The sequence below is a fragment of the Triplophysa dalaica genome, chromosome 11 (assembly GCF_015846415.1).
Source record: "Triplophysa dalaica isolate WHDGS20190420 chromosome 11, ASM1584641v1, whole genome shotgun sequence".
Classification (NCBI taxonomy): Eukaryota; Metazoa; Chordata; class Actinopteri; order Cypriniformes; family Nemacheilidae; genus Triplophysa; species Triplophysa dalaica.
Genome location: NC_079552.1, coordinates 8,971,717 through 8,997,315, shown reverse-complemented (window position 1 = coordinate 8,997,315; position 25,599 = coordinate 8,971,717). Strand labels below are relative to the sequence as shown.

Genomic DNA, 25,599 nt, shown 5'->3' with positions numbered 1-25,599 from the left:
TATTTTCTTCACTATATCATTATCGTTCTTACCATTTAATAAACAAACCCACAATCAACGCATTAGTGTATAACAAACGATTTTGAAAGAAACCGCTCGACTTAAAGGGATAGTTCACACAAAAATGAAAATTCAGTCATCATTTACTCACCCTCGAGTTCCAAATCTGCATAAATGTATTTGTTTTGATGAACACAGAGAAAGATATTTAGAAGAATGCTTATAACCAGACAGATTTTGGCCCCCATTGACTACCATAGTAGGGAAAAACAGTCAAAAGCGCCCCAGAACTGTCCTACATTCTTCAAAATGTCTTATTTTGTGTTCAACAAAACACACAAATAAAAAAATGTCCTACTATGGGAGTCAATATAAGCATTCTTCAAAATATCTTTCTCCGTGTTCATCCGAACAAAGACATTTATACAGATTTGGAACAACTCGAAGGTGAGTAAAAGATGACAGAATTTTCATTTTTGAGTGAAGTATCCCTTTAAAAACCATTTTTCAATCACGTGACAAGACTGAACCAATCAGCGAGCAGCGTCACGGCCCGGAACTGAAGCTGCGCTCTCCTTCTATTAAGTGTTGTGTTCTTCTGTTTCAATGTTCTCTTTCTTTTGATAGATTGTTATAAACAGAATACCTTCCCATAAACGGCTGTTATTTTCCCGTCTGCGGCTGGAAAAGAGCTCGAATATGTGTGTGAGCTGCACGGCGATACGAAGACAAAGCAGAATAAGAGTGCAAGTATGACTGTTTGATCCGCGAGCAAACCTACAACAAATCAGCCTGTCATAGTCACAAATATCAGGACAAAGTACTTCCGGCGTTTGCAGTTTTGTATCACTTGTAATGGCAGATTACGGGTAATTATAAAGGACTAAGCTGTATGCCGTTGAATGCATTGTTGATAATGCAAGTCTCCATCCAACTAGATAGTGTTTTAGCTTTTAGATTTGAATTATAATGATCATCTGAGAGGTCCATACATTAACATAAAGATTAGTGCAGGCTGATGTGTAAGCTTAGAAATTCATGCAAATACTGACCTGCCTTTTGTTTGTTATGGTACCCGTTTGTTCTCACTGAGCTAGCCTAGCCATTTATAAAACATCAACAGAATACACCTGCTTATTTTTAACCTTATTTATGCTTACATCTTTCCTTGTAAACGGACATGTGACTTTCACTGATGTAACGTTAGGAGTTATAATAGCGGTATAATTATTCTGATGATATAAATGGCCGCTCTGGCTGATGGTTAAGTTTATTTGGAAAATGAAACTAAAGTCAGATCGTCATTTGACCTGCTCCCGTGAAAGGAAATGTTCATTCCTCACGTTTTACAGCAACTCTACTAACTCTACTATAGTTTTGCTGTAATCTATCCCTTACTTTTCACGTTTGCCTTAAAATATTGCACCACTTTGACTTTCATTTTTAGTTATGACATCATTTTGCTTGTTTCAGAACGTAGTTTGGCTGAACTTGTGCTTACGATGAATATGGATGAAACTAAGACAGAAACCATCTGGTAAGCTGGTTATGTTTTGTTCTATTTATATTGATAACAACAGTCTCTGTCTAAAGCAGTGTTTTTTCAACAGCCATGGTGATGATACCACGTCTGAGAATTCATGTGAACTCAACATGTCCTTTGAGAGTGGACAGAAGAAAAGCAGTCAAGATGCCATGAAAGACGACGAGTCTTCTGAATCAACAAGAGAACGCAAGGAGCAAGATGATGCCAAGCAGGACCCGAAATGCAACATGGACTCGAAGGACACCATTCTTACAAATGCCGCGGACGGCAATGATACAACTGGTCAGACGAAGCCAAGCAATGGAGAAAAGGCTTCTGAACCCAGCTCGCCAGATCCCAAGCTCAGTAAGCTTAGTTGCATGGCTACAGAGATGACCAACCTCAGCCCACCATTAAACGCAAGCGAGACGTGTAGTACAGATGTGGAGATGGTGAGCCTGCATAGCCCGACATGCAAAGAAAGGCCCATCAGTTTGGGTGAAAATGCTTCTGCTTGCCCTGACTCGGAGTCTAAAACTCCAATCCCAAATCCAGATGATGACACCAAAGACACTTCTGAAGTGACAGAAATGGAAACGGAAGATGCGGAGCAAAACTCAACAACTGTTACCGAAGAGTCAAATTGTAACCAAACATCATCTCCAGCAAGGTACACTACTGTGTTTTGTGATTTTGGGTTTTACAATGTTTTCTGAAAAGAAACATTTATAATCATCAGAAAATACTAAGTTAATGCAATGAGTAATATTACAAATAACCATGTGTGTTTTAACAAAATGTGTGTTTTCTGTTTAGCGGGCAAGTGGACGAGCAAAAGGAAACGAAGTGGCTTGGAACCCCAATAGAGGAGCTTAGACGGAGGCCTCAGTTTGGACAGAACCTGCAACACCTCAGGGCGACAGACAATCACAAAGTACTCATCAGGGTAAGACATGCTCTCCACAGCACTCCGCAGAGACACTGAGATGTTCTCATCCAGTGCCTAAGGGCTTCCTGTCAGTTTGAGGATGATCAGGATGTGGATGCCCAAGCATCTCACCGCTGTGCCCGCACACCATACAACTCGGTGATGTTTCATGGAAATGATTTGGACTAATGTGATGGCTGATACTTAAATTGGCCCTACTGTAAATAGTTTTGCACTTCACATTTACCAAAGCCGAGACAAATTGTTATTTGTTTGGAGAGGTATTTCTTTTGTTTTTAAGAGAAGCTAAAATATTGTTATCTTTTGAAACTTAAGAATTAGTAGTTTGTACCAGTGATTTGAAGGTGATCCGATACATCATAACCGATTAAAAGTGTCTCATGGTTTTGTTTTGCAGACAGATCTGCTTAAAGCAGGTGAACTCCCCATTCCATATCCATTACATAAGTTCAGAGATTCCTGGGATGATATGACTGTAAAAATGCCTTGTTCAGAAAAGAACCTGTTTCCTGTGGAAAGTGTGGTAAGTGCTATTTTGAGGCCATTTTAAATTGTAATATCACATTATTTGAATATAATAAAAGTTATGCTAATACAAAGTGATATGTGACATACACTTATTAATGTTGTACGATGTATGTTCCTTTTTTTAGGATGGAAGTGGACTGCAGAGTCGTTGGGAGTTGATTTCTAGTGCTTTAAAAGGGGGCTTAAAAAGTTCACTTGATATAAGGGTAGGTTTGGTGGAAATCTGTAAATTATTTTAACATTGGCAGATAATAGGCACTGTCAAATGTCATAAAGATGAATAAATATTTAAAGAATTCTGATCCACCAGGGGGTGGCAGAATTGCACCAAGATGATTGCTAAATGATTTAATTTAATAGGTTTAGTTTACTAGATTTATTTTATTTTTAAACGACAGTGTTTTTCCTTATATGAAAATTTGTATTGGCTAAAGAATATTACACGTATATAAAACACAAAGATTTTAGAGTGCTATTAAAAATGTGTTTCTGTAAACTTGCAGGATGCAATATTAAGTTACAATACAGCACATGCTAAAAGATGGGACTTCACAGCTTTGAACGTTCTCTGCACTGAGGTAAGGCACACACGTTTTTCTTAAAGAAAATACTTCTCTTTGTTTTGTATAGAGCGTTACTTTGGCTAGAGATGGGCATACCATTCCGTTTGTCCAATGTATTTATCCAGATACATCGCCAGATGTAGAAACATTTGACATTACCCAGCTGTACACTGTTTGAGTGTACCAAATAATGTGCATGCAGATGGTTGATTTGCATTTGATAGTGTCATTAGCGGTAGTTAAATCAGAAAATAATGAATTAAATCTACAACTGCCCAATCACCAATTAGTTTAAACAAATTGTACATAAGAAAATAATTATAAGTTAATCAGTTTAGCAACAATACGTTGTGCTTGGACGGTAAAACTTTTTTCTTAAACCTTAACATTACTATTTGACATTAAAACTTATTTCTTTTTATCTATATCATAAAGTAATTGCAATTAGATACAGCAGGCATAATGAAATCCATAACACAGTTAGTTTAATGAAGTGAGAGCATTGAGGTCTGTGCTTTGTGAAAGTGTGATTTCTTGTGATGTGTCACCATGAGACCAGAAGGCCCCCGGGATGCTAAAAATGCTCTGTAATTGTTTAATCCGACTGGTTTGAATTTACTGGCACACTAAAGGCATTACGCTCTTCAGTCAAAGAGAAGAAGCAGGTTAGCCTCCAAGTGGATACGCACCAAGCAGCCCGCGTCTGCCCCTTCTGCTTCCTCGTCTCCGGGGATCTCTTTGCATCCAGCACTAGTCAATTAAGACAGAGGTGGGCACTCAGCATAACGAGCAGCAGCTGGTAGAGGAAGAGCAGGGAGAAGAGAGCCCTGTTTACTGCAAATAAACACACTCAACAGATGGGCCGCACTCTTTCTCATAGCCTGAAGCTGGTTTTGATGGTGGGTCTAGTTGGAAGATGACTCAAATGCTCTTATCTGGCGAAGAGGTTGTCTTAAATAACGGTCTGTTTTGTGTCGTAGTACTTGTTTGTTTGCGTTTCGATTCAACTTGTTGTTTTTGTTTAGGAGGAGAGACTGAGTCAGTGCAGAAATTCATGGAGGACAAAATTTAAAGGGGGGCTCTCTCGACCTCTTTCCTTGACCCTGCTGTTTGTGCAAGCTATTCCTTTGGGGACTCGACTCATAACAAGTTGTGTTGATTCCTTCTCTAGGGTTCTGTAAATTGCAGACTTTGATCTACGTCCTATCTTAGATTAATACTCAAAAGCCATTTCTGCCCTGCCGTGTTTTTCTCGGATTTATGGGCTTCGGCCAAGACCTCTGCATTTCCATGCACGTTGAAATTGATTTGACAGAATAATTTCAGGCCGGTTTAAATCAATAGCATTCCGTGTCTTTTTATGGCTTTATTCAATTTAATTAACCGCAGCCATTAAATCTATAACGGAGCCAATCAAAGCCATTAGCAAAGTGCACCTTGTTGTAATGAAGCGTGCTCGAGAGGGCCAGTCCTTTAAACTGTCCACTTAACATCTTCAGCTGTACTTTTCTTCTTTGGCTCAGATACAATGTGTCTTTGCGTTCCCTCTATTTATTTTTTCTTTCCTCTAAATAATTGTATTACTGTACAAATGCATTTGGTAAGCATACGTTAGCCCTTTAGGGCTGGTTACATTGATTAGATGCAGATAAGTAGGAGGAAAATCTCTGTATCTACGCTCCCAGATACAGTTTATGAATACAGTTGTGCAATGCAATCTTTTTATTTCCTATACTTAATCTATGCAGTGTCATTTACACTGCTTGGAGCTCTAGTTTAGTATGCTGATCCCCATAAATACATCAATGCTTATGTTTATTTATAGATCTGTACTATTGTGCTGTCTCTAAATTGTGAGGCGGCCATTGTGAAATATTACTCATATTACTTCTTTTCAGGACAAATCGTTTATTTCAGTTGTTAGTCGCTTTAGATAAGTGTGTGCTAGGTAAATGTAAAAGTGTTGCATTCAGGGTATCCACAGTCATAACAAATCTGGTTAGTGGATATAATTTTATAGGAGTATTTATAATAAAAATTACATTAATTTTAAAGTGAATATTGAATTATGCTTTAGCTCATAAATATGTTGCTGGTCCAGTCATCATGAATAACTGGAAGAGTCTTAGATATGGTGTGTGAACCCTGTTTCTATTTTGTTTTATTTTACTGCTGTCCTACAATTCTGCACAAGCTGTCTGTATTCTCTTTATCCTCAATAGAGGGCACTGGTATGTCAGGCTAAAGAGCTGGTCAATGATTTTCAGTTTTTGAGATTAAGAGAACAGCAGTTGAAAACCATAGCGGAGTCTCAAATTGTATTGAATGAGTCAGAAAGATGTGAGCTTGATATAGACTGCAAGACGGAAAAGTAGATTTTACTGGAAATTTATCGATTTCAGCAAAATCACATGTATCATAGGAATCTTCCAGGATTCCCACAGTCTTACAGTAGAATCTTGGAATTATCAGACATACAAGTGGAATTCCAGGCTATTAAAAGATATGTAGCTAAACATGTGCTTCACGAGCATTAAACAAAGTATGTGTGAATTTTTGAGTAGGTATCACCTTTTCTTAGCTGGGTTTTATATTTAATGCAACCATTTCTAAACGCTTTTGTAACCAAACCATCCCCATAAGATGTGTAAAGAATCGTGTCAGTTACCACAGGACTCCAATTATTGTCACGAAGTGAACACGGCTTGGGATTTTGATTGACAACAGAGGTGTAATGGCTATGGAAAGGAGCAAAATACAAATTAGACCCTGTCTTGTCATAAATTGTAGTTGAGCCACAGGCCTACCCTGAAATGAAAGTGTCAGAGGAGTGGGCTCTGATAAATACATACTACTGTCTGAGTGCACAAAACTGCATTACGCCTTCACAACCTTCTTATGCCGCCGTCTTTAAATGGTGGGAGTTCCTAGAAACTATTATGCAGTGTGTTTATGTAGGCAAACATGCCAACGAAATAATGCCAAATAAATTAAGCACAAGGACTGCTGTTGGACAAAATACTCTGACTGATACATTCTATGCAATTTAAAGCAGCTTCATTGAGAACAATCTCAAAGCTGATTTCGCCTTAATACATTTGCATTTTATACATTTGCTTTTATACAGTGTATACGTTTCATTGGTGGGATTGGATGAAGATTGTAAAGTGTTGCTCTAACAGGTTCTGGTTGGCCAGGATAAGAGGCAGATTGATTTAGTAAGGTCTAGTTCCTGCAACCTCAGCTCAGACCCATTGGGCCTGTCAGCTCTCCTCACTCATTAGACCCAGAGGAGCACTTTACGATGTCAAGCAGGTCATTACTTATGACAGCGTTTAGTCAGGCCTCCTTTACGGGTGTAAAAATGCTCCTTGGTTAAATTGTCAGACGAGGCTTCCCGTCCACAGGAGCCCTGCGCCGCCTCGCCTTCCTCAGCCCATTTGCATCTGTTCCAGGAAGCCCATTTAATCAGCTGAGCACGCCCTGTAACCTTGACGAAATGGGCCCGTGACTGAGCACTCTGCCAATTGCAGCCAGTATACTTGTAAATAAGTGTGTTGTAAATCTGCGTGATGATAAAACAGAAGCGTATTTATTTTGCTGAAATCATACAAGGCTGCTGAGCAAGCTCGCGCTGTTTTGACACCCACGGCCGCGCCAGAATATTGCACAGTAATGCCGTTCGCCTCATATAAGATCTATGGTGGTTTGCTGGATTCCTCTAAAAAGTGCACCGGCTGTCTTTATTTCCACCTCGGTGATGTCATTCACCATGGGAGCTCCCCCAATATCCCCCAAATTACGTTTTTATGACCTCTGTGCAATAGATCAAGCGCTGTTACTGCCTCTCACAATATGAGTGATGTTTTTTCATACTATATTGAGAAACCAAGGGGTTCTATTTCTGAAACTACCTGAATTCAGCTTTGTGCAGAGCCCCGGGCAATTACGAGATTGGGGGGATTGTCCGCAGAAACAGAAAAACGACAAGAATTGAAAGCTAAACAGAGAGCCAACAGCCCAGGATGCAAATCATTTTCCTCACCGATTGATGTCATCCTGACAGCATGACAGCCAGTCATTTTTTTAATCTGACACTGACACGTGAATAATACTCTTTATGACAAGTGGACAGCCGGGTTCAAGTGTCTTATTCAACACTGTTTTCTGCCAGTTGTTTTCCATTTAATGGTATTTTAGAAAAAGGCCCCAGGAAAAGAGGAAAAAAGAAAATGGTTCATTTATTTGTTCTGTTTCGTACCAGACAGTTGACATTTGAATATTATTTCTTTATTATTAGTTTGAGGAGCTAACATCGTAATGTTGCCAGTTAAAGGTCCAGTGTGTCATTTTTATGGAGGATCTATTGATAGAAATGCAATATAATATACAAAACTATATCTTCAGAGGTGTATAAAGACCTTACATAATGAAGCGTTATGTCTTTATTACCTTAGAATGATCCTTTCTATTTACATACACTGCGGGTTTCCACACATGTTATTCGCCATGTTGACTCTGCTGTAGCATCCAAACCGACAAACTGCTCTACAGAGTGGGTTTCGTAAATACACTATCTCCTTAGACAAAGAAACAAAACATAAGGTTGAGTTTAGTATATAGATATGAAGAAACAGGTCTTGTTTTAAACATTCTCTAAATAACTAACACCTGTAATATCTCTTTTGCAGGGTCTGGAGATTGATGAAGTACGGTGTCTTTTTAACAAAATATTGCCTGCGATGGTGGAACTGACAGTGAAAATGCCTGAGATATGCACCCAGGTAAGTTTGACGTTTGAGCAGTAGATAAGTAGTGATGATCATGTCTACAGCAGGTCAGTGGGTCAAGAGTGCTGCTGTGTAAAATCAGCGGCTAGCGAAGGACACTTCCACATGAGCAATTGTGTCTCATTAGGATCTGAACTAATGGAAGCCAAAGAACACCATCCATCAGCCTGAACATCAGATTTTTCCCTGATTAATGGATACTACATAACAATAAATAATTAAATAATAATAACCCTTTCATTGAGTATACTTGACCAATTTGAGGCATGTTTAACAAATAAGGGAGCTTTAAACATTTTGCCTTGGCAGCCAGCAATGAGCACATTAAATGGACAGATCATTTACTCACCCTCAGGTTGTCTCAAATCTGTATACATATCTTTGTTCTGTTGAACATAAAGAAAGAAATGGAAGAACTGAAGAATTTTCATTTTTGGGGCATCATGGTAGAAAATATATTGTATTTATTTTATAAATTCGCTATTTTAAAGAATTTAGGGAAGCAAACAGTTCTGGGGCATCTTTGACTTGACTACCTATTTTAATCTTTCATATTATGGCAGTCGATGATGTCCAAGAACTTTAAACTGCTTACATTCTTTCAAATATCTTTCTCTGTGTTCATCGCATTTATACATGTAGGAAATTGCTTGAGGATGAGTAAATGATGACTTTACATTTTTGGGTGAAATATTTCTTTAAAGAATGTTCTCGTTATTCCACCATCATGTAATGTATCTAAATCTGTTTTAACTTACTGTTTATCATTATCTTTTGTAAAACTTTTGCTAAATGTAAACTGCATGGGACTGCCAGAAGGCAACGTTGAGTCGTAAAATTAAACCCAACTAAGCATTTTATAGCTTAAGCGTATATTTTCTGCACCACTAGCATTACCAAACAGAATTGGAATAATAATGAAAGTTTTCCTAAATCTTTGGGATGAAACAGCGTAATTTAACATTTTAAAGATTACGCTACTACAAAAACGCATTCATGTCTCAATATAACCCAGTTGACTCATCAGTGCTTAAACAAGCTTTTTGAAAGTCAGGAATTTTTAGTCTCCTTGCTTAGCACTCTTTATTTACGTACGTTTTATTAATGTTTGCATCGATTAGTTGTCTACACTGGTTTTAAAGAGTCTTTAAGTCCAATCAGTAGAGATGAATGACCCTCAATGCAAATGCTGGAGGCTGATGGTGGGATACAGCAGGGCACCGTAATTACTCCTGGCCATTTGCTTAATGTAATTCTGTCTCCCTGTTTGGTCAATTGCTAAACTAATTATCTTTGCCTCTCTCTCCTCTTCCACAGCCAATCCCTCTGCTTAAGATGGGGATGAATCAGTCCTTGACCATGTCACAGAAACAAATTGCCTGCCTTCTAGCCAATGCCTTCTTCTGTACATTTCCCAGACGCAACTCGCGCAAGTCTGAATATTCCAACTACCCGGAGATCAATTTTTACAGGTGCCATGTCCTCTCTTTACAAGATTACGGAGTCTCTCTGGGGAGCTCTTACATATTTTCAGGTCTGGCTATTGATTAGCTTAGGGTTTAGTTTTCCATCCAAATTACAGTTTATTTGTAGGCTGTGACGTAAGTCACGGCGTGATTTAATTTTGCTTCCCATTTTCTTGTTGTCTATTTCTATTACATTTACAATGGATTTTTACCTCCTTAATGTGTGGTACGTGTGGACTTCACTCCTGTAAGTGTAAGTTTAGTGAAAGCTCCTCTTTATCAAAATTACATTCTTACACATTCACAAATCCAATTTGATTTCCAGAGTTCCTCATACATTGAGATTCGGAGCTTTGTGGGGTAGTGATGAATATAACTACTTTTAAAGACCAAATAAAAGAACCTGATGAGTGCATTTCCTATTTATACAATAATGTGTTTTTATATTATAGGCTTACATATCAGAGTTATTATGTTAGGTTTTAGTTACATCGCAGCCATCAATCTTGATGTACATTATACCGGTCCAAGGACATTTTGAGGGAGGGGCATTCTTATTACAGAGACCATTTGATTGGTCGAACAACTGAAGTGCAGGACAAGTCATCTCTAACATTCATTTTATTTTGTTTTAAATATGCAAATATTTACCAATGTTAATTTTCTAACTTTAAGAAGTACACCAACATACAATTTGATTGTAGATCAAGCTAATAGATTATGATGTCATGAGGATGTGGAAGTATGCAGAGCACAGCCATTATAAAGTGATATCAATTCTCAAAATATTAATTCTGTCATCATTTATTCACTCTCATGTCATTACAAACCTGAATGACTTTCTACTTCTGCAGACCACAAAAGATATTTTGAAGAATGTTGGTACCCAAATAACATTGGCCCCCATTGACTTTCATTGTATTGATACAAAACCACATTTCCCATTCAGACATTTCTCAAAATATCTTTTCTTTTTGTTCAACAGAAAATAGTCACAGTTTTTTACCATATAAGGGTGAATAAATCATGAAAGATTTTTTATTTTTGACTGAACTGTCCCTTTAACTTCCCACTTATGCAATAGAACTGTAAACTGGAGACTGTGGCCGATGTTAAATGAGACTACGGTTTATGGTCTCTGTTGACTTTGCAACTCCTCGTTTGCCGTTGTTTGGTTTGATGGATCTCAACGCAGTGTTTTACTGCGTGTAGAGGAGACAACGTGTAGGAGTTTCTCTCCCCCCTTAAATTGTGCCTCTGCAACAAAGGCGCTCATGTGGCACAGTACTTAAATCAAATCTTTATAGGCTGATTAAAAGAAATGAATTAGATGCTAGAAAGACTGATATGACGTCTTCGGCCATCCATCTCCCGTCTGTCATTGTGCTTCTTCAGACATCTTCCTCTGATGAGCAGGATCCCTCCGGCTGGAGAACAGCTCTTCGCATGAAAATGTTTTTATTATATGACATTATAAAATGGATGGGTCTGGTACTGGAAGCTGATTGGTCAAAACACCATTCCAGCTGTGGTACAGTCAATAATATAGTAACAGCTATGACATAAAACACCTGTTTATTATATATCTAGTTGTGCAGCTCAACATTGAAATATTGTTTCAATCAATGCCATGGGTTTGGGGCAAGATAATGTTTTGTCCTATCAATGGCAAATGCAAGATATAATGCTATTTAATATTAAGCTGGTTACAGCATTTGTCTTGTAAAGATTGAGAGAGACATTGTCCAGTTGCCTCAATCCAATACGCTTGTTTTATAGCATTTCCTGATGTAACATGATGACACAGAGATCTGCGGGCATGTTTAGAAAAGACAGCAGTCATCTGTCTCTACTTTAATTAAGTTGTTGCAATACAAATCAGAGTCAAAACAACATCCTTTGGAATCTTATTTGGAAAGCTCTTGTAAGTTGTCGTACCGCTTACTTGCAGAAAAACGTAGTAGCCCTTAGTTTTAAGCTGTCATGCTCAGATGGCTATTGATTCCCCATGCACATCAAGTGCTTATATTTAGATCCTCTGGATATCTAAGAGGCTGTAGAATACATTTGGCTTGTAGTGTTTCTGACTTTATCTTCCCTGTCGGCCATTGCTTAAGTGCTGCAGATAAAATCAGGTTGAGTGATATCAGCATTAATTCTAATTGAATTTGGGAATACAGGGAAAGGACACATTTGAGACTAGAATGATGACACAAACTGAGTGCTGTTGGATTATTATGTTGTTTTTTTGACATGATACAGTTACTGTAGTCTTTTTTTAATCACATTTGAGTTTGATGATCTTTTGGTACCATGATAGTATGGTAAATCGAGTACCATAACAAATCCTGTACAGTAGAGATGTCTTATTACACAATGCAACCATTTATTTTTTTAAGTTCCTTTCACTCCGCTTTAGTTTATACTGTTTCTTGATGAAGTTTAACAAGCTGAATACGAAAATCATATATTTTTTTACCATCGATGGTACTCACAAAAAATAGAATATTTTCACACGTTTAGACATTTCGGTATTATTACTCGTACGCGGAAGTTACAAGAATCTGAGATAGCACTGAGCTCAAAACAACAGTTTAACATACACAAAAAGTGTGTCGTCCAAATATTCAAAAGTTTTTGATTGGTTTTGTCTTTTATGACTTATAGCCAACTGTCCTCACGAGAGTTCCAGACGTAGTCACCCATCATCACATCATCTTACCTTCCCTGTGCAACAGACGTTTCTAGAATTTTCTACAATAGTGACAATTTAAACAAAACATTTGTACAGTTTTTGTTTATTTGCAGTATACTGATGTATCGAAATCAATGATATTAGCTCAAAATGTACTTGTGCTAAATATACACTAAAACAATAATTAGCACCACAGAATTGTAGAAATTACTATTAAAAGGTCGGGCCAAACAAAAATTTGTTACACCGTTTCATCAGATTTGACACTCTTGTCCCAAAGTTAACTTCCTGTTTGTTTATTGATCTGTATAATAGAACAATTTATATTATATTTAATTTATATTCATATGTTAATATTTTGGTTTACATTAATTGTAATAAATAATCTATTCTACAGGGAGGTTATGTTCGGGGGGGGCACATAACGTTTATTTAATAATTGTCTAAAGCTACTATGCGATTTTTGTGGCCAAAATAATTTGACATTATGATACATTTGTTATAAATATTTAAATTATCAACACAGATTTATCTTTTTTTCTACATTTTCTCATTCTTCCGCACTTAAAATACGTAAGTTATATATAAGTGTAGGGAGGGAGAGAAAGTTTGTAAGTGGCAGTTCCTGTGAGCTGGTATGTCATGTCCTTAACTTCAGTATTGTCTATCCAAATGTAATTAAATAATGAATGAGAAAAATAGAAGGCGTGCTTCCTGAGAATTCTGACAGTCGAATTCTATCTAGAAAGTTAGGCAATTCATTCAGTCATGGACCCCGTGGCACAATGACAAAAGGAGGAAAAGGGTTAATAGATGTTCTGCCCAAGTCATCAAATGGATGTCATCAGAGAATGATTGCCATTCCAGATCAGAAGTCTTTTCAAAATCACAAAGACATTTTTGCCCCATTTTTTCACCCTAATCCATTTTTTTTGTGAATTGATTTACAGAAGTTAATTAAACCACAATGGTAATGTGAGCTAAATAGGCTAAATTTAAGAGTTAACTTTAAGGTTAAATGGGAAAAGGTAAGAAATCCAGAGTTTGTCGGAGTGTAAATCAGTTATTGGGACTGAATTATTTACGATATTATCTTATGCAGTACTAACACAATATCAATAATTATAGTTATTAATATTACATTTATCGACATATCGGTATATTGCAACCCATAATACCACCACAGTACTTTGTGGAATGATATTGTGACCCGTCGGTTCAAGAATGCGGTGTAAGACAGCAGAAGATCCAGAGATGCGGATCGTTATGGTGCAGCCCACTTTAATTGAGTGACCGTCCATCAGTTTACTCATTGGCTTGAGCATTGCCGCTATCAAGCAACAGGCAATTTAGAGATTGCTTGTTTGGCAGACCTGTCACAGTCCCCCCTCTGGGAAATGACATATGGGCCAGCTGAAGATACATTTACTTTAGTTTTGTGTGTGTCAAAGCTTTCCTGCAGAAACTCGCAAAACTATAAATACAGATCCATGAATGAAGTTTGGAGGACTTGTATTGTTTCTTGTAAAGCTTTGGATTTAACTCCGAATTATTTCTAGTGAAATGAAAACAGACATTAAACCAAAACTATCTTGTAGTTTTATTTAATATACGATTATTTACTAAATAATTTAATTGATTTATCTGAAATTTGCATTTACAGTTGTGTGCTCTGTCTACTCGCTGCAAGACTCATGACATATGGGGCGTTTTTACTCCTCTAAGAGATTTTTATTTTTTGTTTCCCATCGTACACCCTGCAATTCCCAACCTGTCATTATGTTGTAGCAAATTAGATTTATAAAATCCTATAATAGATTATTGTTCTGCTGTTGGTTCTCTGGTCCTTGCTATATATTTATGTTTTTATTACCCCACATTAAAGGTCAGCAATCTGTTTCTAACTAAAACACTGTCTCCCCATCCAGCGTCAATCTTTTGTCAATGACAGGTTGCCTTCCAGGGTACATTACATAAAATCAGCCCCAGCATCAAGCGTCCTGTATGTAGGATGCTTTAATACATGACTTCTCCGTCTGCCTTCCTCAAGGGCTTTTAGTGCATCAGCTTTTCCACAGTCGTTTCATTTGTTTCACCTTTTCTTCAGCTTATTCCATGAGAGGGAAGATGAATGTAAGTTGAAGCTGCTTAGCTCGAAGACTGCACTTTTCTAAATGGAGTAAGCCATTTGGTGTGGTAGAGGGCATTGCTTCTGATCACTCAAGGCTTTTGCTATTTGTGACTTTTAAAAGCAAGTCTGCAGTTGTTTGATGGTCTTTATGGGAACGAAGCAACGCTCTCCGTTGGCTTTTGTGAAATGGGACGCGAGCGCAGCAGAGCCCTCGGGCGTGGGTCCGTGTCATTGTTGTCCTGACAGAGGGGCCATCACAAGCGAGAGCTCTGAGCAAACGGGACTTGTGAGATGAAGCGTTGAAGCCCTTTTTGCTCCCAAGTGCTTTGTATGAGGCACTGACCTGCAGAAGTTAAAGCTTATAATGTCTAGTCGACTTTCATAATCAACAATAAGAGGATGATGTTGTGGTAGTAGTGTTTAATAGTGTTTAGATGTGAATATTGTGTATGTAGCTTATTAACTTGAGTTGTGTTTGTCTCTGTTTCTCAAGACTGTTTGAAGGTTCCTCCCCACGTAAGATTGAGAAACTCAAAACTCTGCTGTGCTATTTCAGAAGAGTGACTATGTCAAGTAAGTCTGATAGTGGATGTGGTAAATTGTACAGAGACCCATTCAGACATTGTAAGCTTGCTATTATTGTATTTAATATTTGTTTTTTTTATTCTTCAGTGCCCACTGGACTTGTGACATTCACGAGACAGGGTTTAAGCAATTTTCCAAAATGGGAAAGGTATGTGTTAACATGGTTATATTATTATATATTTTACGTATACATTTTTTTTAATAAAAGTTTTTATCATCTTCTCAGTTAATTTAATTTAATATGTATTTTTTATTGTATTTTTAAAAATGTAATAATATTTACAGTCTTTAACTTCTAAATGTGCAACAGCTAGAGGGCTCTCTGACATTTTAAAGTTCTTCACTTGCAGAAATGACTCCTTCAAAACTCTGCACTTGATAAATGAAGTTTGGCACCGTGAAGTCACTTTAGCCAATTGCTTTCAGTGGCAGTGAAGGCCAAGCCAAACTGCCACTCTGATTTGCTTATTTGCTTTCCCCTCTTTAGTTTATATTTCAATTTGCTTAAATTCAAGATTGTAACCTTATACAAACTTTTGTTTCATATTCCTTTTTATTTTATACTACTGCTATGGTAAGCACTCATAGTGTTTTTAATGGATTCTTTTCACCCTCAGCTCAAACACACAGCTCACTCGTCTTCATATCACCTGTGAGGGCACCATAGAGGATCAGGGTTATGAAATGCTGCAGGTGAGAATATAACGTATTCTAAATGCATTTACTGTAATATTGGTCAGATGTGAGCTTACTTTGACACAGAAGGCTTAACTAGACCAACTAAGGTTTGGTTATGGATTGTAAAATGATTCTTGTCATTTCACGAAATAAATAATTTAAAGGGATAGTTCACCTTTGAAATGAAAAATCTGACATTATTTACGCGCCCGGATGTCATTTTTATCTGCAGACACAAAAGAAGATATTTAGAAAAATGTTGGTAACAGAAAACTGTTGCTCCTCATTGACATGGCATTGGTTTTGTGTCCAGATGTCAATGGGGAGTGGGACCAACGTTTTTTGGTTACCAACATTTTTCTAAATATCTTTTTTAAAATCACACAGGTTAAAAATGACAACAGGGTGAGTAAATGATTATAGAATTTTGAAGGTGAACTATTCCTTTAAAATACACATAAGGTGTTCATATTAAACGATTCTGAAGCTGAAATTACAAGATTTTTCCCAGCTGTTTTTTATTTTAGGCTTTTTGTTTTAGATTTTAGTATGAAAATGTTTGTCAGTGTTGCTGACCGTGTCATGGAATGATAGAAAGCAAAACATCTCTCAGCCAATGACATCTCTCGCTGCACCCAGACACAGTCTGTCTGCCCGGGCCCTTTGCCCCTCTCTCCTCATCTTCATCCGGTCGGGGCAGGGCACGCCCTGACAGCTGATGGGCACACATGAACAGCCCTGGGAGGTCCCAGGAGCCTGTGGTCCTGCAGGCCAGATTGACGGATGTTTCCGGAAGGGTGGGACGGTCTGACAGGTTGTCAGTAGCGCTGAGGAGAGGCGGAGCAGTCGGAGCCGGAGTTGAGTGACCTGATCAGCTAGATCATCTGGCAGCCTGCCAACCTCCCTCCCCTTTTCTCCGTCGTCTAACTGAGGAGGCTGTGGCCCAGTGAGCCTGGCCTGACAGCCCTCAGAATGTAGCCTCAAAGGGGTCCTGCGCTTCCCTTGTTTACCTTTTCAAAGCTGTCCTGGGCCTGTATTAGAACCGCTGCTTGCACTCTTCTGCTCTCCGAAACAATAAAAATGCATAAAACGTGTGACAAGAAACTTTGTATGGCCTTTAGAAAAAATGTAACAGCGTTTAATGCACTTGTGCAGCGTGACCTGTATATATATATATTCAATATCCTAAATAAAAACAAGTGGCTTTGCAACCACAATGTTATATAAGATCACAGGTTAATCGGTCAGCCATGAAGAGTCATTTGTTTGAATTATCTGACCTCTGTGGGTAATGGATAATGCTTAACAGATCCATTATTCGGTACAGGGGGAGTGGCATTCGGCCTTGACACTAACCCAAAGTGTCACGGTGGACACAAACCATAAGGGTCCTGTGTGTCAATGTAGGCTGTTAGATTTTATTAACATGCTTAGACGGAAAACATTTCCACCAGCACAAAGGAATCATGCACATACATAATAAGTCCTGTATACAGGATGGCAGATAAAATAAGCTTTGGCTGATTTAAAGGGGCAGTTCACCCCAAAATGAAAATTCTGTCATCTTTTACTCACCTTCCAGTTGTTCCAAATCTGTAAAAATGTATTTGTTCTGATGAACACAGAGAAAGCTATTTAGAAGAATGCTTATAGTGAAACAGTTCTTGGCTACCATGGACTACCATAGCAGGTAAAACGACAATTGTAGTCAATTGTGCCCAAGAACTGCTTGCTTTGCTACATTCTTCAAAATATCTTCTTTTGTGCTTAACATAACAAAGAAATTGTTCCTACTATCGTAGTCAATGCTGACCAAAAACAGTTTGGTTAAAAGCATTCTTCCAAATATCTTTCTTAGTGTTCATCAGAACAGGGAAATTTATACAGATCTCGAGGGTGAGTAATCGAAGACAGATTTTTTTTGGGGTGGACTGTTCCTTTAAAATGAGTCGAATTGTACCAGCAATGTTCGACCCTGAGATATAAGAAACCTGTGAGGTTTTAATCTTGAGGATGTGCATACAGCAACTACAAAAAACACTTCTCACAATTTTCTCAAAAAAAATTGCCCAAAGTAAAGATTGCCTGCGCTTTAATTTTCCTTTTTTCTTAATTCAGTGCATATCTAAGCACATCGCTCGATTTTCCACCCCTGTGCATTTTAACTCTGTGTCCTTAACCAAAACCAAAGCCAAGTTTTTTAGTATGTCACCAGAAATTACAATTCACACTGTTAAAGTGGTCAGACGAGTTTTGCCGATCCCTGTGCTGTAACGTCATTTCACACCATGTTCAAGGGTGAAATTGCGGACACGTGTTCTCTCTTTAGACCCGCTGAGCAGGGCTGTTTTGTAGCTGATGTATGTGTGTTTCTCTCTGTGTTTGTCCGCGTGTGCCACAGGTGGACTTCGCGAACAGGATGGTGGGCGGAGGGGTGACAGGTCTGGGGTTGGTCCAGGAGGAGATCCGCTTCCTCATCAACCCTGAGCTCATCGTTTCACGCCTCTTCACTGAAGCTCTGGAACACAACGAGTGCCTCATCATCACAGGTCAACACATACACACACGCAGCCTTAGAAACTGTCCTCTCCTCCCTTCCATCTGTCTTCAACATACTCGCACATCTCTATCTGATTGAAGTCACCCACCAAAGAGGTATCTGGTTCCTCCCATCTAGCTGTTCAGTCACCAGTTTTCCAAAAAAAAATCAAGAGTTGTATCCTTGGAGGAACCCGTGGCTCATTATATACTTTAACAGGTGCTAACTATCTCCTACTCTTACTCTCAAGATGGAGAAGAGTAATCATCTTTATGAAATGTGTCAGATGCCCCAAAGGGCTTAAAAGTGTGAGGACATGGATTTTCAAGTTACAACAGGTGCATTAAAGGTGCTGTGTGTAATATTCAGAAGGATCTATTGAAATAAAATATAATATAATATACAGAAGTGTAAAGACCTTACATAAGATTATGTTTTTATTACCCTAGAATGAGCTATTTCTATCTACACACCGCGGTTTGCCTTGCATGGAATTGGCCATGTTGTTTCCACAGTAGCCCAAAACCGACAAACTGTTCAAATTGTGCAATAAGTAAATGTTATATGTTATAAGAAGCGACAATACGACGACATCTAAGTTCTGTGTAAGCCACCGTAGTGCTTCTAGAGGGAGGGTTGATGTGAGCTGTTTGTTGCAATTCGCAACCTCACCACTAGATGCTGCTAAAATCTCCACATTGCTCCTTTAAATTAAACAAAAATATAAAATGTTACCCATTCTTTCTTATTATCTGATAATTCCTCCATAAACAATGTGAGGTTTAATAAAGAATAGTTTAAAGTAGTTGGAATTCCCTTGAAAACCTTCAAGCTCCCTGCCTTGCAGACCCATGTTCCAAAATCTGAATTGAAGAGTAGAATAAGTTATATTATTACATTTTACATTTATTTTATGCAAAGTGAGTAACAAAAAATGTATAGAATTTTACTTTTTGGGTGAACTGTCACTTTAACTCATACAATAACAGCAACTTTTCTCATTTTATAATTTTGTCCACATTCTTATGGTCAAATAATGTAATGGCATTTAACAAGGTGTGAGATTATCTATGTTTTAATCAGTTTAATAAGGTTTTCTTCCATACTCCCATACTGAAGTCCATCTCAGCTATATAATTACTCTTCTCTACCACTGGCCTGAGTTGCACCTCAGTTTATTTTTTTGTTGTAAGCAATTTGCCACTGCTCACAGAGGCTCTATTCAGACTCAGCTCTCGCCCCCCTTCCTCCTCATCCAATTTGAACGTAAATCCATTACATTGATTCACGCTGGACTTCGAGCAGCCCTGTTATTCCTCATTTCTCCCCAGCTGAATTGCCCTATTTTTCACCCTCCAACTCACTGTGCTTGAGTCAACACGTTAAGTGACAACCCCCCTCCCCCACATATCTCTCCCCCATCCTCTCCATCCTCAGTTCCTCGTCACTGTGTTCGTCGTCCCTTATGACCAGCTCTGTTTGACTGACAGGGTTGGACGGGAGTCCAGGTCCTGAGTAAAAAGCCCTGCATCCAAAACCCATCACTTTCTCTCCCTAATTTCTTGGCGGGTTGCTGCACTTTTATAACAATATAGACACACCTCTGGCGGCGCTAGACATGATCTCATCGTCTTTCAAATGAACCCCCTTTAAAATTTGACCGTAAGCTGAAAATAGTGCTTGCATAAGATCTCTGACGTTATTTTATCTGAATTATCCCCTTGGCAGTCTTTCAAGATATTATTATTCTTACATATTATGTGTTTGTATGATGCCTATACAATTTCTGTTAAAAAACCTGTCATATCTTGGTCTTGTAAACATCAATTTGTCCAGTGGAGTAAGTTAAAGATAAAAGAAACAAAGTTTAACTTTATAAATCTTATTGGTCTAAATATACTATGGATGTTTGGAAAGATATATTCAACAGTCGACTGTCTGATCCACGGTATTGTTTGCATAGTTTATCGCTCTCCTTTTGAGGTCTCGGTGCAGTCACAACCATGTATAATGGCTGCACTGTGATTGGCCACTGCCCACTCGCACACCTGCTGTTATTCCTCATCCACCCATACCCACTCAAATCTTCACCACAAAATGCAGTGCGAAGCACAGCACATGCCACCTTGTGCAAAGTGTTAATAAATCAAAATATCACAGAATGCACATTGATACGCTATTTGCCTTAGAAACAAAAAAAAGATTTAATGGTTATGGGGCAGAAGTTGGCCGTACCATTGAAAGTCGTTCTCAGGGCAGCTCCCCGTGAGTCATATTTCTGGAAATCCTCCTCAAAGTCAAGGTGAACTTGAGACCCCAGCACATCATACTCTCAAATAGATTTGAGCTCGGATATTAGTCATCTCTCTCTCTCATTCACTTATGCTTGCTCTCTCTCTCTTTCATTTACTTATACTCTCTCGCTCACCCCTTCTGCCCCCCTTTCACTTAATGGTATTACCTCTGGCCACAATGAATGACTGCGGGTTCGGCCTTCTCTAATGGATCCAGCCATTCCATCACAGTTATTAGAACAAACGTAATATTCATTGTCGTCTCTGTTTCTATTGCGCCGCAATTCGCCTCTGCAGCAAATCATATCCCGCCGGTAATGCATCATGACACGGGGTCCTTAATGCACTTTCTGCGTCAGTAGAGTTGGCAGGAATTCAGATGCATTGGTACCGGGGCTGGATTTTAATCTTGTGATTGCTCTTTGTCTGAGTGCCACTGAAACTGGCCACAAACGCAAATTGAATCAAGGTGAGGGAAGAGGATTTGGGATGTTAGGACGGCGCTGATTATAAAAATCATAATAAGGGAAACTTATGCATATTCTGGTTTAAAGGGAAATTAAATTAATTCCTGAAGTGTTTCTTCACATTTATGACATTGACATAAAATACAGAACATGAAGTTTCATATTTAGAAGTCTACAGCGTAGTTGGATTGACCTTTTGGAACGTCTTTCAAAGCTGGAAGGTTAAATCTTGTATTTTTACGCCAAAGCAGTCTACAACGATGAGTAGATTTTGTTTATGTGTATAAGGGATGAACGATAAATCATCAGTCATATCGGTATCGGTCTATAAATTGTCATTTTAATGTTATCGGTCGATTACACAATTCAGGCCGATATATCATAGCCGATAAATCATAGATATTTTCCTCTGGTTAAACTTCTTCAGCTGCATGCTGCTCAATGTTCAAACACAGTACACTAGGCTACTGTCTTTCTGTCCTGATCATTTATACTGCTATTAGCAAAACATTGTTGATGTCTAATAGTTACCTTGTGTTCAAAATAAAAGCGTCCACGTTTTGCCTTTTGTTTCGGTCTTAGGGAATTTTATATCAATATTTAGATACAGTATATTGGCCAAAATATCAGTTTCTGATATCAGTTTATCAGCTTCCAAAGTTTAAGAATTATCGTTTATCTTTATTGGTCAAAATTTACATATCGGTGCATCCCTTATATATATATATAATACATGGTGTAGTCTTACCAAAATATCACAATATTTTGAGGAATAATATTCGTTCACACTTTCTTAAATTTAAATGATTTACTTTCAGGCACCGAACAATACAGTAAGTACTCAGGCTATGCAGAAAGCTACAGATGGAAAGATAACCATACCGATGAGAGACCCAGGTAAGAACAATTCTGATTCTGTAACTTTAAGAAACCCTTCATACAATTCCCACAGTTTTCCCAAAAAATGTAAAATGTCTAAATGTGACACAGTCAACAACATGGGATAAAAAAATAAGGGAAGCCTCACATGACATCTGTTTCCACACTCAGGGACGAGTGGCAGCGGAGGCGCACTGAGATTGTTGCCCTGGACGCGCTGAAGTACAGGCATTTCATGGAGCAATTTCAACCGGAGAAAATGACCCGGGATCTAAACAAGGTCAGCAGGGGCTTCGAGCACAAATTGTACTAAAAGAAATTCTGTTTCACCCTGAAGATATAAGAAGGAAAATCCTTGACATCTTGTCATACTCTAACACCATGTCTACACCGGACACGATGCAGCGCGCCAAGTCCGGTGTGGATAAATTTTTTAATTATAATGGGATCTAATGCGTTCTATTGTCTCTTGTCGTATCGCGCCGCATCCGGTGTAGACACGGTGTAATGGCCTTTGATTTTCTTTAACCTTGTCTTCTGTGTGTTGGTTAGAGGTTTTAATTGGTAATTACATCAGTTTCTTTGTTTGTCTCATATGCTTTGATAAATTGGATTAGATGGTCTTTTTTTGATAATGTGTGACATGTCTCTGATTTTTAGGCATATTGTGGGTTTGTGCGGCATGGTGTTGACCCTCAGAACCTCTCTGCTGTTGCCACAGGAAACTGGGGATGCGGTGCTTTTGGAGGCGACACTCGACTTAAAGGTACAGGACATGCATTTGTGAATGGAGTAAATTAATGAATTAAGTGTGCGTGTGCGTGTGCGTGTGGGTGTGGGTGTGGGTGTTTGCATCCAGAGCTGTTAAACATGGTAAATTAATCTTTGCATGCTAAATGGATAAAAAAAATTACGCACACGGTGTAGTTTATTTTTCTATGTTAGACCCAGTTATACTGCATATTAGCCTCTGTAATTGGTCGCTCTCGTTTGAACAATATTCATTCATCAGTGTGCTGCATTCAACCTCTTTAAATATTTAAAGTCTTTAGACTCAATTTGAATCTGGGTGACTAAGATTGAGGCCCTTAATAGGGGTTGTTGGACATGGATTATTTACCTTTTAAAAACAAATTGGACGTGCCGATCATTTTCTCTGAAGCTAAGAAGGCAGAGCAAGAATAAAACATCCACACTATTTAGTTTTATGATTTATTGCATCTTATTTTAGTCATTTGAGACCCTCAGAGAATTTATGACCATTGTTGTGTAGTGGTTGATTGTCCCTTCCTTGTTCCAATGGGGTGAAGGGGGTAATCTGCTTTTGCTTTTTTCTCATTTCATGTTCCATACATGCATGACAGGAATCCATGCATAAATGCATGCATGTCATTTCTGTTAAGAGATGCGAGTAGTGCATTTTATGGTACAGAGAAAAGAAAATGGCTGGGTTTGTCAATATTGTGGTCAGATTATAATGAAATGCATCCTAAATGTTTTTTATGGCTTAAGGGCCTTGTAAACTGCTGCTCATTGTCAACACTGTCCTTCCAGCTCTGCTGCAGCTGATGGCGGCCGCCGAGGCCGGCAGAGATGTGGCCTACTTCACATTCGGAGATGAAGAACTCATGAGGGACGTGCATGATCTGCACACATTTCTTAAAGACAGACACGTCACTGTTGGTAAGGGACATGCTACATCTGAATTAGATTACTAGTAAACTTGTTAGCAGGTTGTTTGTTCTGTTTTGGATATGTTTACCATCTGACGGGTTTATTTGTGTGAAATGTCTAAAATATTAAAACATGTGTAATTTAAATAATTTTATCAAATATAATTTACAGTGCATTTTTGATGCATATTAATTGAATTTTCAAACAAAAAAGATTGATCTGAAAACTCATATAATTCATTTTATTTGAATATATATTGAGAGCCCTTGATTACCCATAAAATATCCGGAACTATCTAGCACCGCATTTTTTAAGAAAAGTGGTCATTTATTTGTTATACTGAACGATTTATTTTACATAATTAAATTATGCTATTTGTCCTGTTCTATGTGAATTTCTGCCACAACTGTTTCTCTTTCATTTGTCCTTTGTGACATTTATTGAAGCCTTTTTGGGAAAACGCTGTCAGCTATCTATTATAGGGAAGAGGAGACCGCAATAAAGCCAAGCGCTCTTTGATTTATGAATAGCTCTGGACTCCGCTGACGCCATGATGCTCACCATCCCTCAAACCTTTTTTCCTCTTTTTTTCTCTCTCTCTCTGTCTCACAGGCACTTTGTATTGCCTCTTAAAGCAGTACTTTAATGTGCTGTGTAAGACTGCCCTGAGGCCTGATGTCAGTCTCTATGGGTTCCTCTATGAGCAGGTCAGTTCTGATCCGGACCCTGAGCCCAACATGGGTCCCAGCGACAGCCACAGTGAGCCTTCCACCTCTCCTGCAAACTGCCTTTAATGTTGGCTGTTGAATAACTGATGCCTTAGTGCTTTCTTTTTCCTTTATAAAGACTTAGGTGATTTTCAGACATGTGCATTTAGGGAAGCACATTATGCCTTTATTTCTACCCATGAGTATAGGTCTAAGTCACTATGAAGAAGGGGATAGGAATTATGGCAATATGTTAATGATTATTTTTGGTACATTTTTTAGGTTAGTTCTTTTTAGCTGGCTTTCTCAGAATGACAGACAAATCAACTGGTTGTCAAAAATTACTGCATGAAACGAGAAACAAAATGATGTATTTAAAGTCCTGATTTTTCCCCAGCACTCCTAAATGCACTCAGTATCACTGAGTAAAGTGTGTGGCAATGTGTAACACCTTTAAACACAAACTAGTAAATACACTAGTCCCCTCTGACACTTGATTGGAAAAGGTATTGACTTTTTCTGATTTTTCTGCCATACTTTGAAGGGGAAAGTATTGCACAAGTTTCAGATGCGAAAATGTTTGATAATGAAAGAAATGTTAGATGTTGAAAAAAAAGTACTTGTATATTCACTACTGGAAATGCTGCAATATCAAATTGTGGGAAAATATATATCATCTCTGCATGACAGTTTTAGGAGTTTATTGTGCTCTAGGTTTTTACTGTTTCATTTATTGTTTTGATTGTAGAAACCTGAGAAATGGGGTTGATATTTAAAGGTAGTGATTATTTTCATATGTTGTGTTCTTTATTTTATTATAATTTGATAATTAAATTGTTGAATATGATACTTCTGTGATTTGTTGTTATTGTGTGACAAAAAACTCTCAACAGTCTGTATAGTAATTTGGCTTTTTATATTCCAAGTAGTAAGTGACAACCTGTAATTTAGAAAATTTAAGAAAATCTACATTTTCCGTTTATAAATGGTGCCATTAATTGCGTTTTTTTGTTGTACTTTTTGGCATTTTTATCCAGAGCAACCTACAGTGCATTGACAATATACATTTTAGTGTATGTTTTCTGGGATTCAAACCCATAACACCACCAATGAACGTAAAGAAACAGGA

General features: G+C 38.1%; 1 protein-coding gene across 2 annotated transcripts; it reads left to right on the top strand.

Annotated features, from left to right (window-relative positions):
- The first annotated feature begins 559 nt into the window (after positions 1–559).
- parga (poly (ADP-ribose) glycohydrolase a) lies at positions 560–25,317 on the top strand. Of its 2 annotated transcripts, none has more exons than XM_056760994.1 (18): positions 560–750; positions 1,474–1,537; positions 1,611–2,195; positions 2,342–2,471; positions 2,872–2,997; positions 3,128–3,208; positions 3,506–3,580; positions 8,257–8,349; positions 9,673–9,827; positions 15,141–15,220; positions 15,320–15,380; positions 15,850–15,925; positions 18,312–18,459; positions 22,029–22,107; positions 22,261–22,369; positions 22,750–22,855; positions 23,644–23,772; positions 24,376–25,317. In XM_056760994.1, exons 2-18 carry the CDS (start codon positions 1,503–1,505, stop codon positions 24,555–24,557), a joined length of 2,250 nt encoding a protein of 749 aa, XP_056616972.1. In that variant the 5' UTR covers positions 560–750; positions 1,474–1,502; the 3' UTR covers positions 24,558–25,317. The 2 variants fall into 2 exon arrangements, with proteins under 2 accessions (XP_056616972.1, XP_056616973.1); XM_056760995.1 differs by having other exon boundaries at positions 560–869.
- The last annotated feature ends 282 nt before the right edge of the window (positions 25,318–25,599 follow it).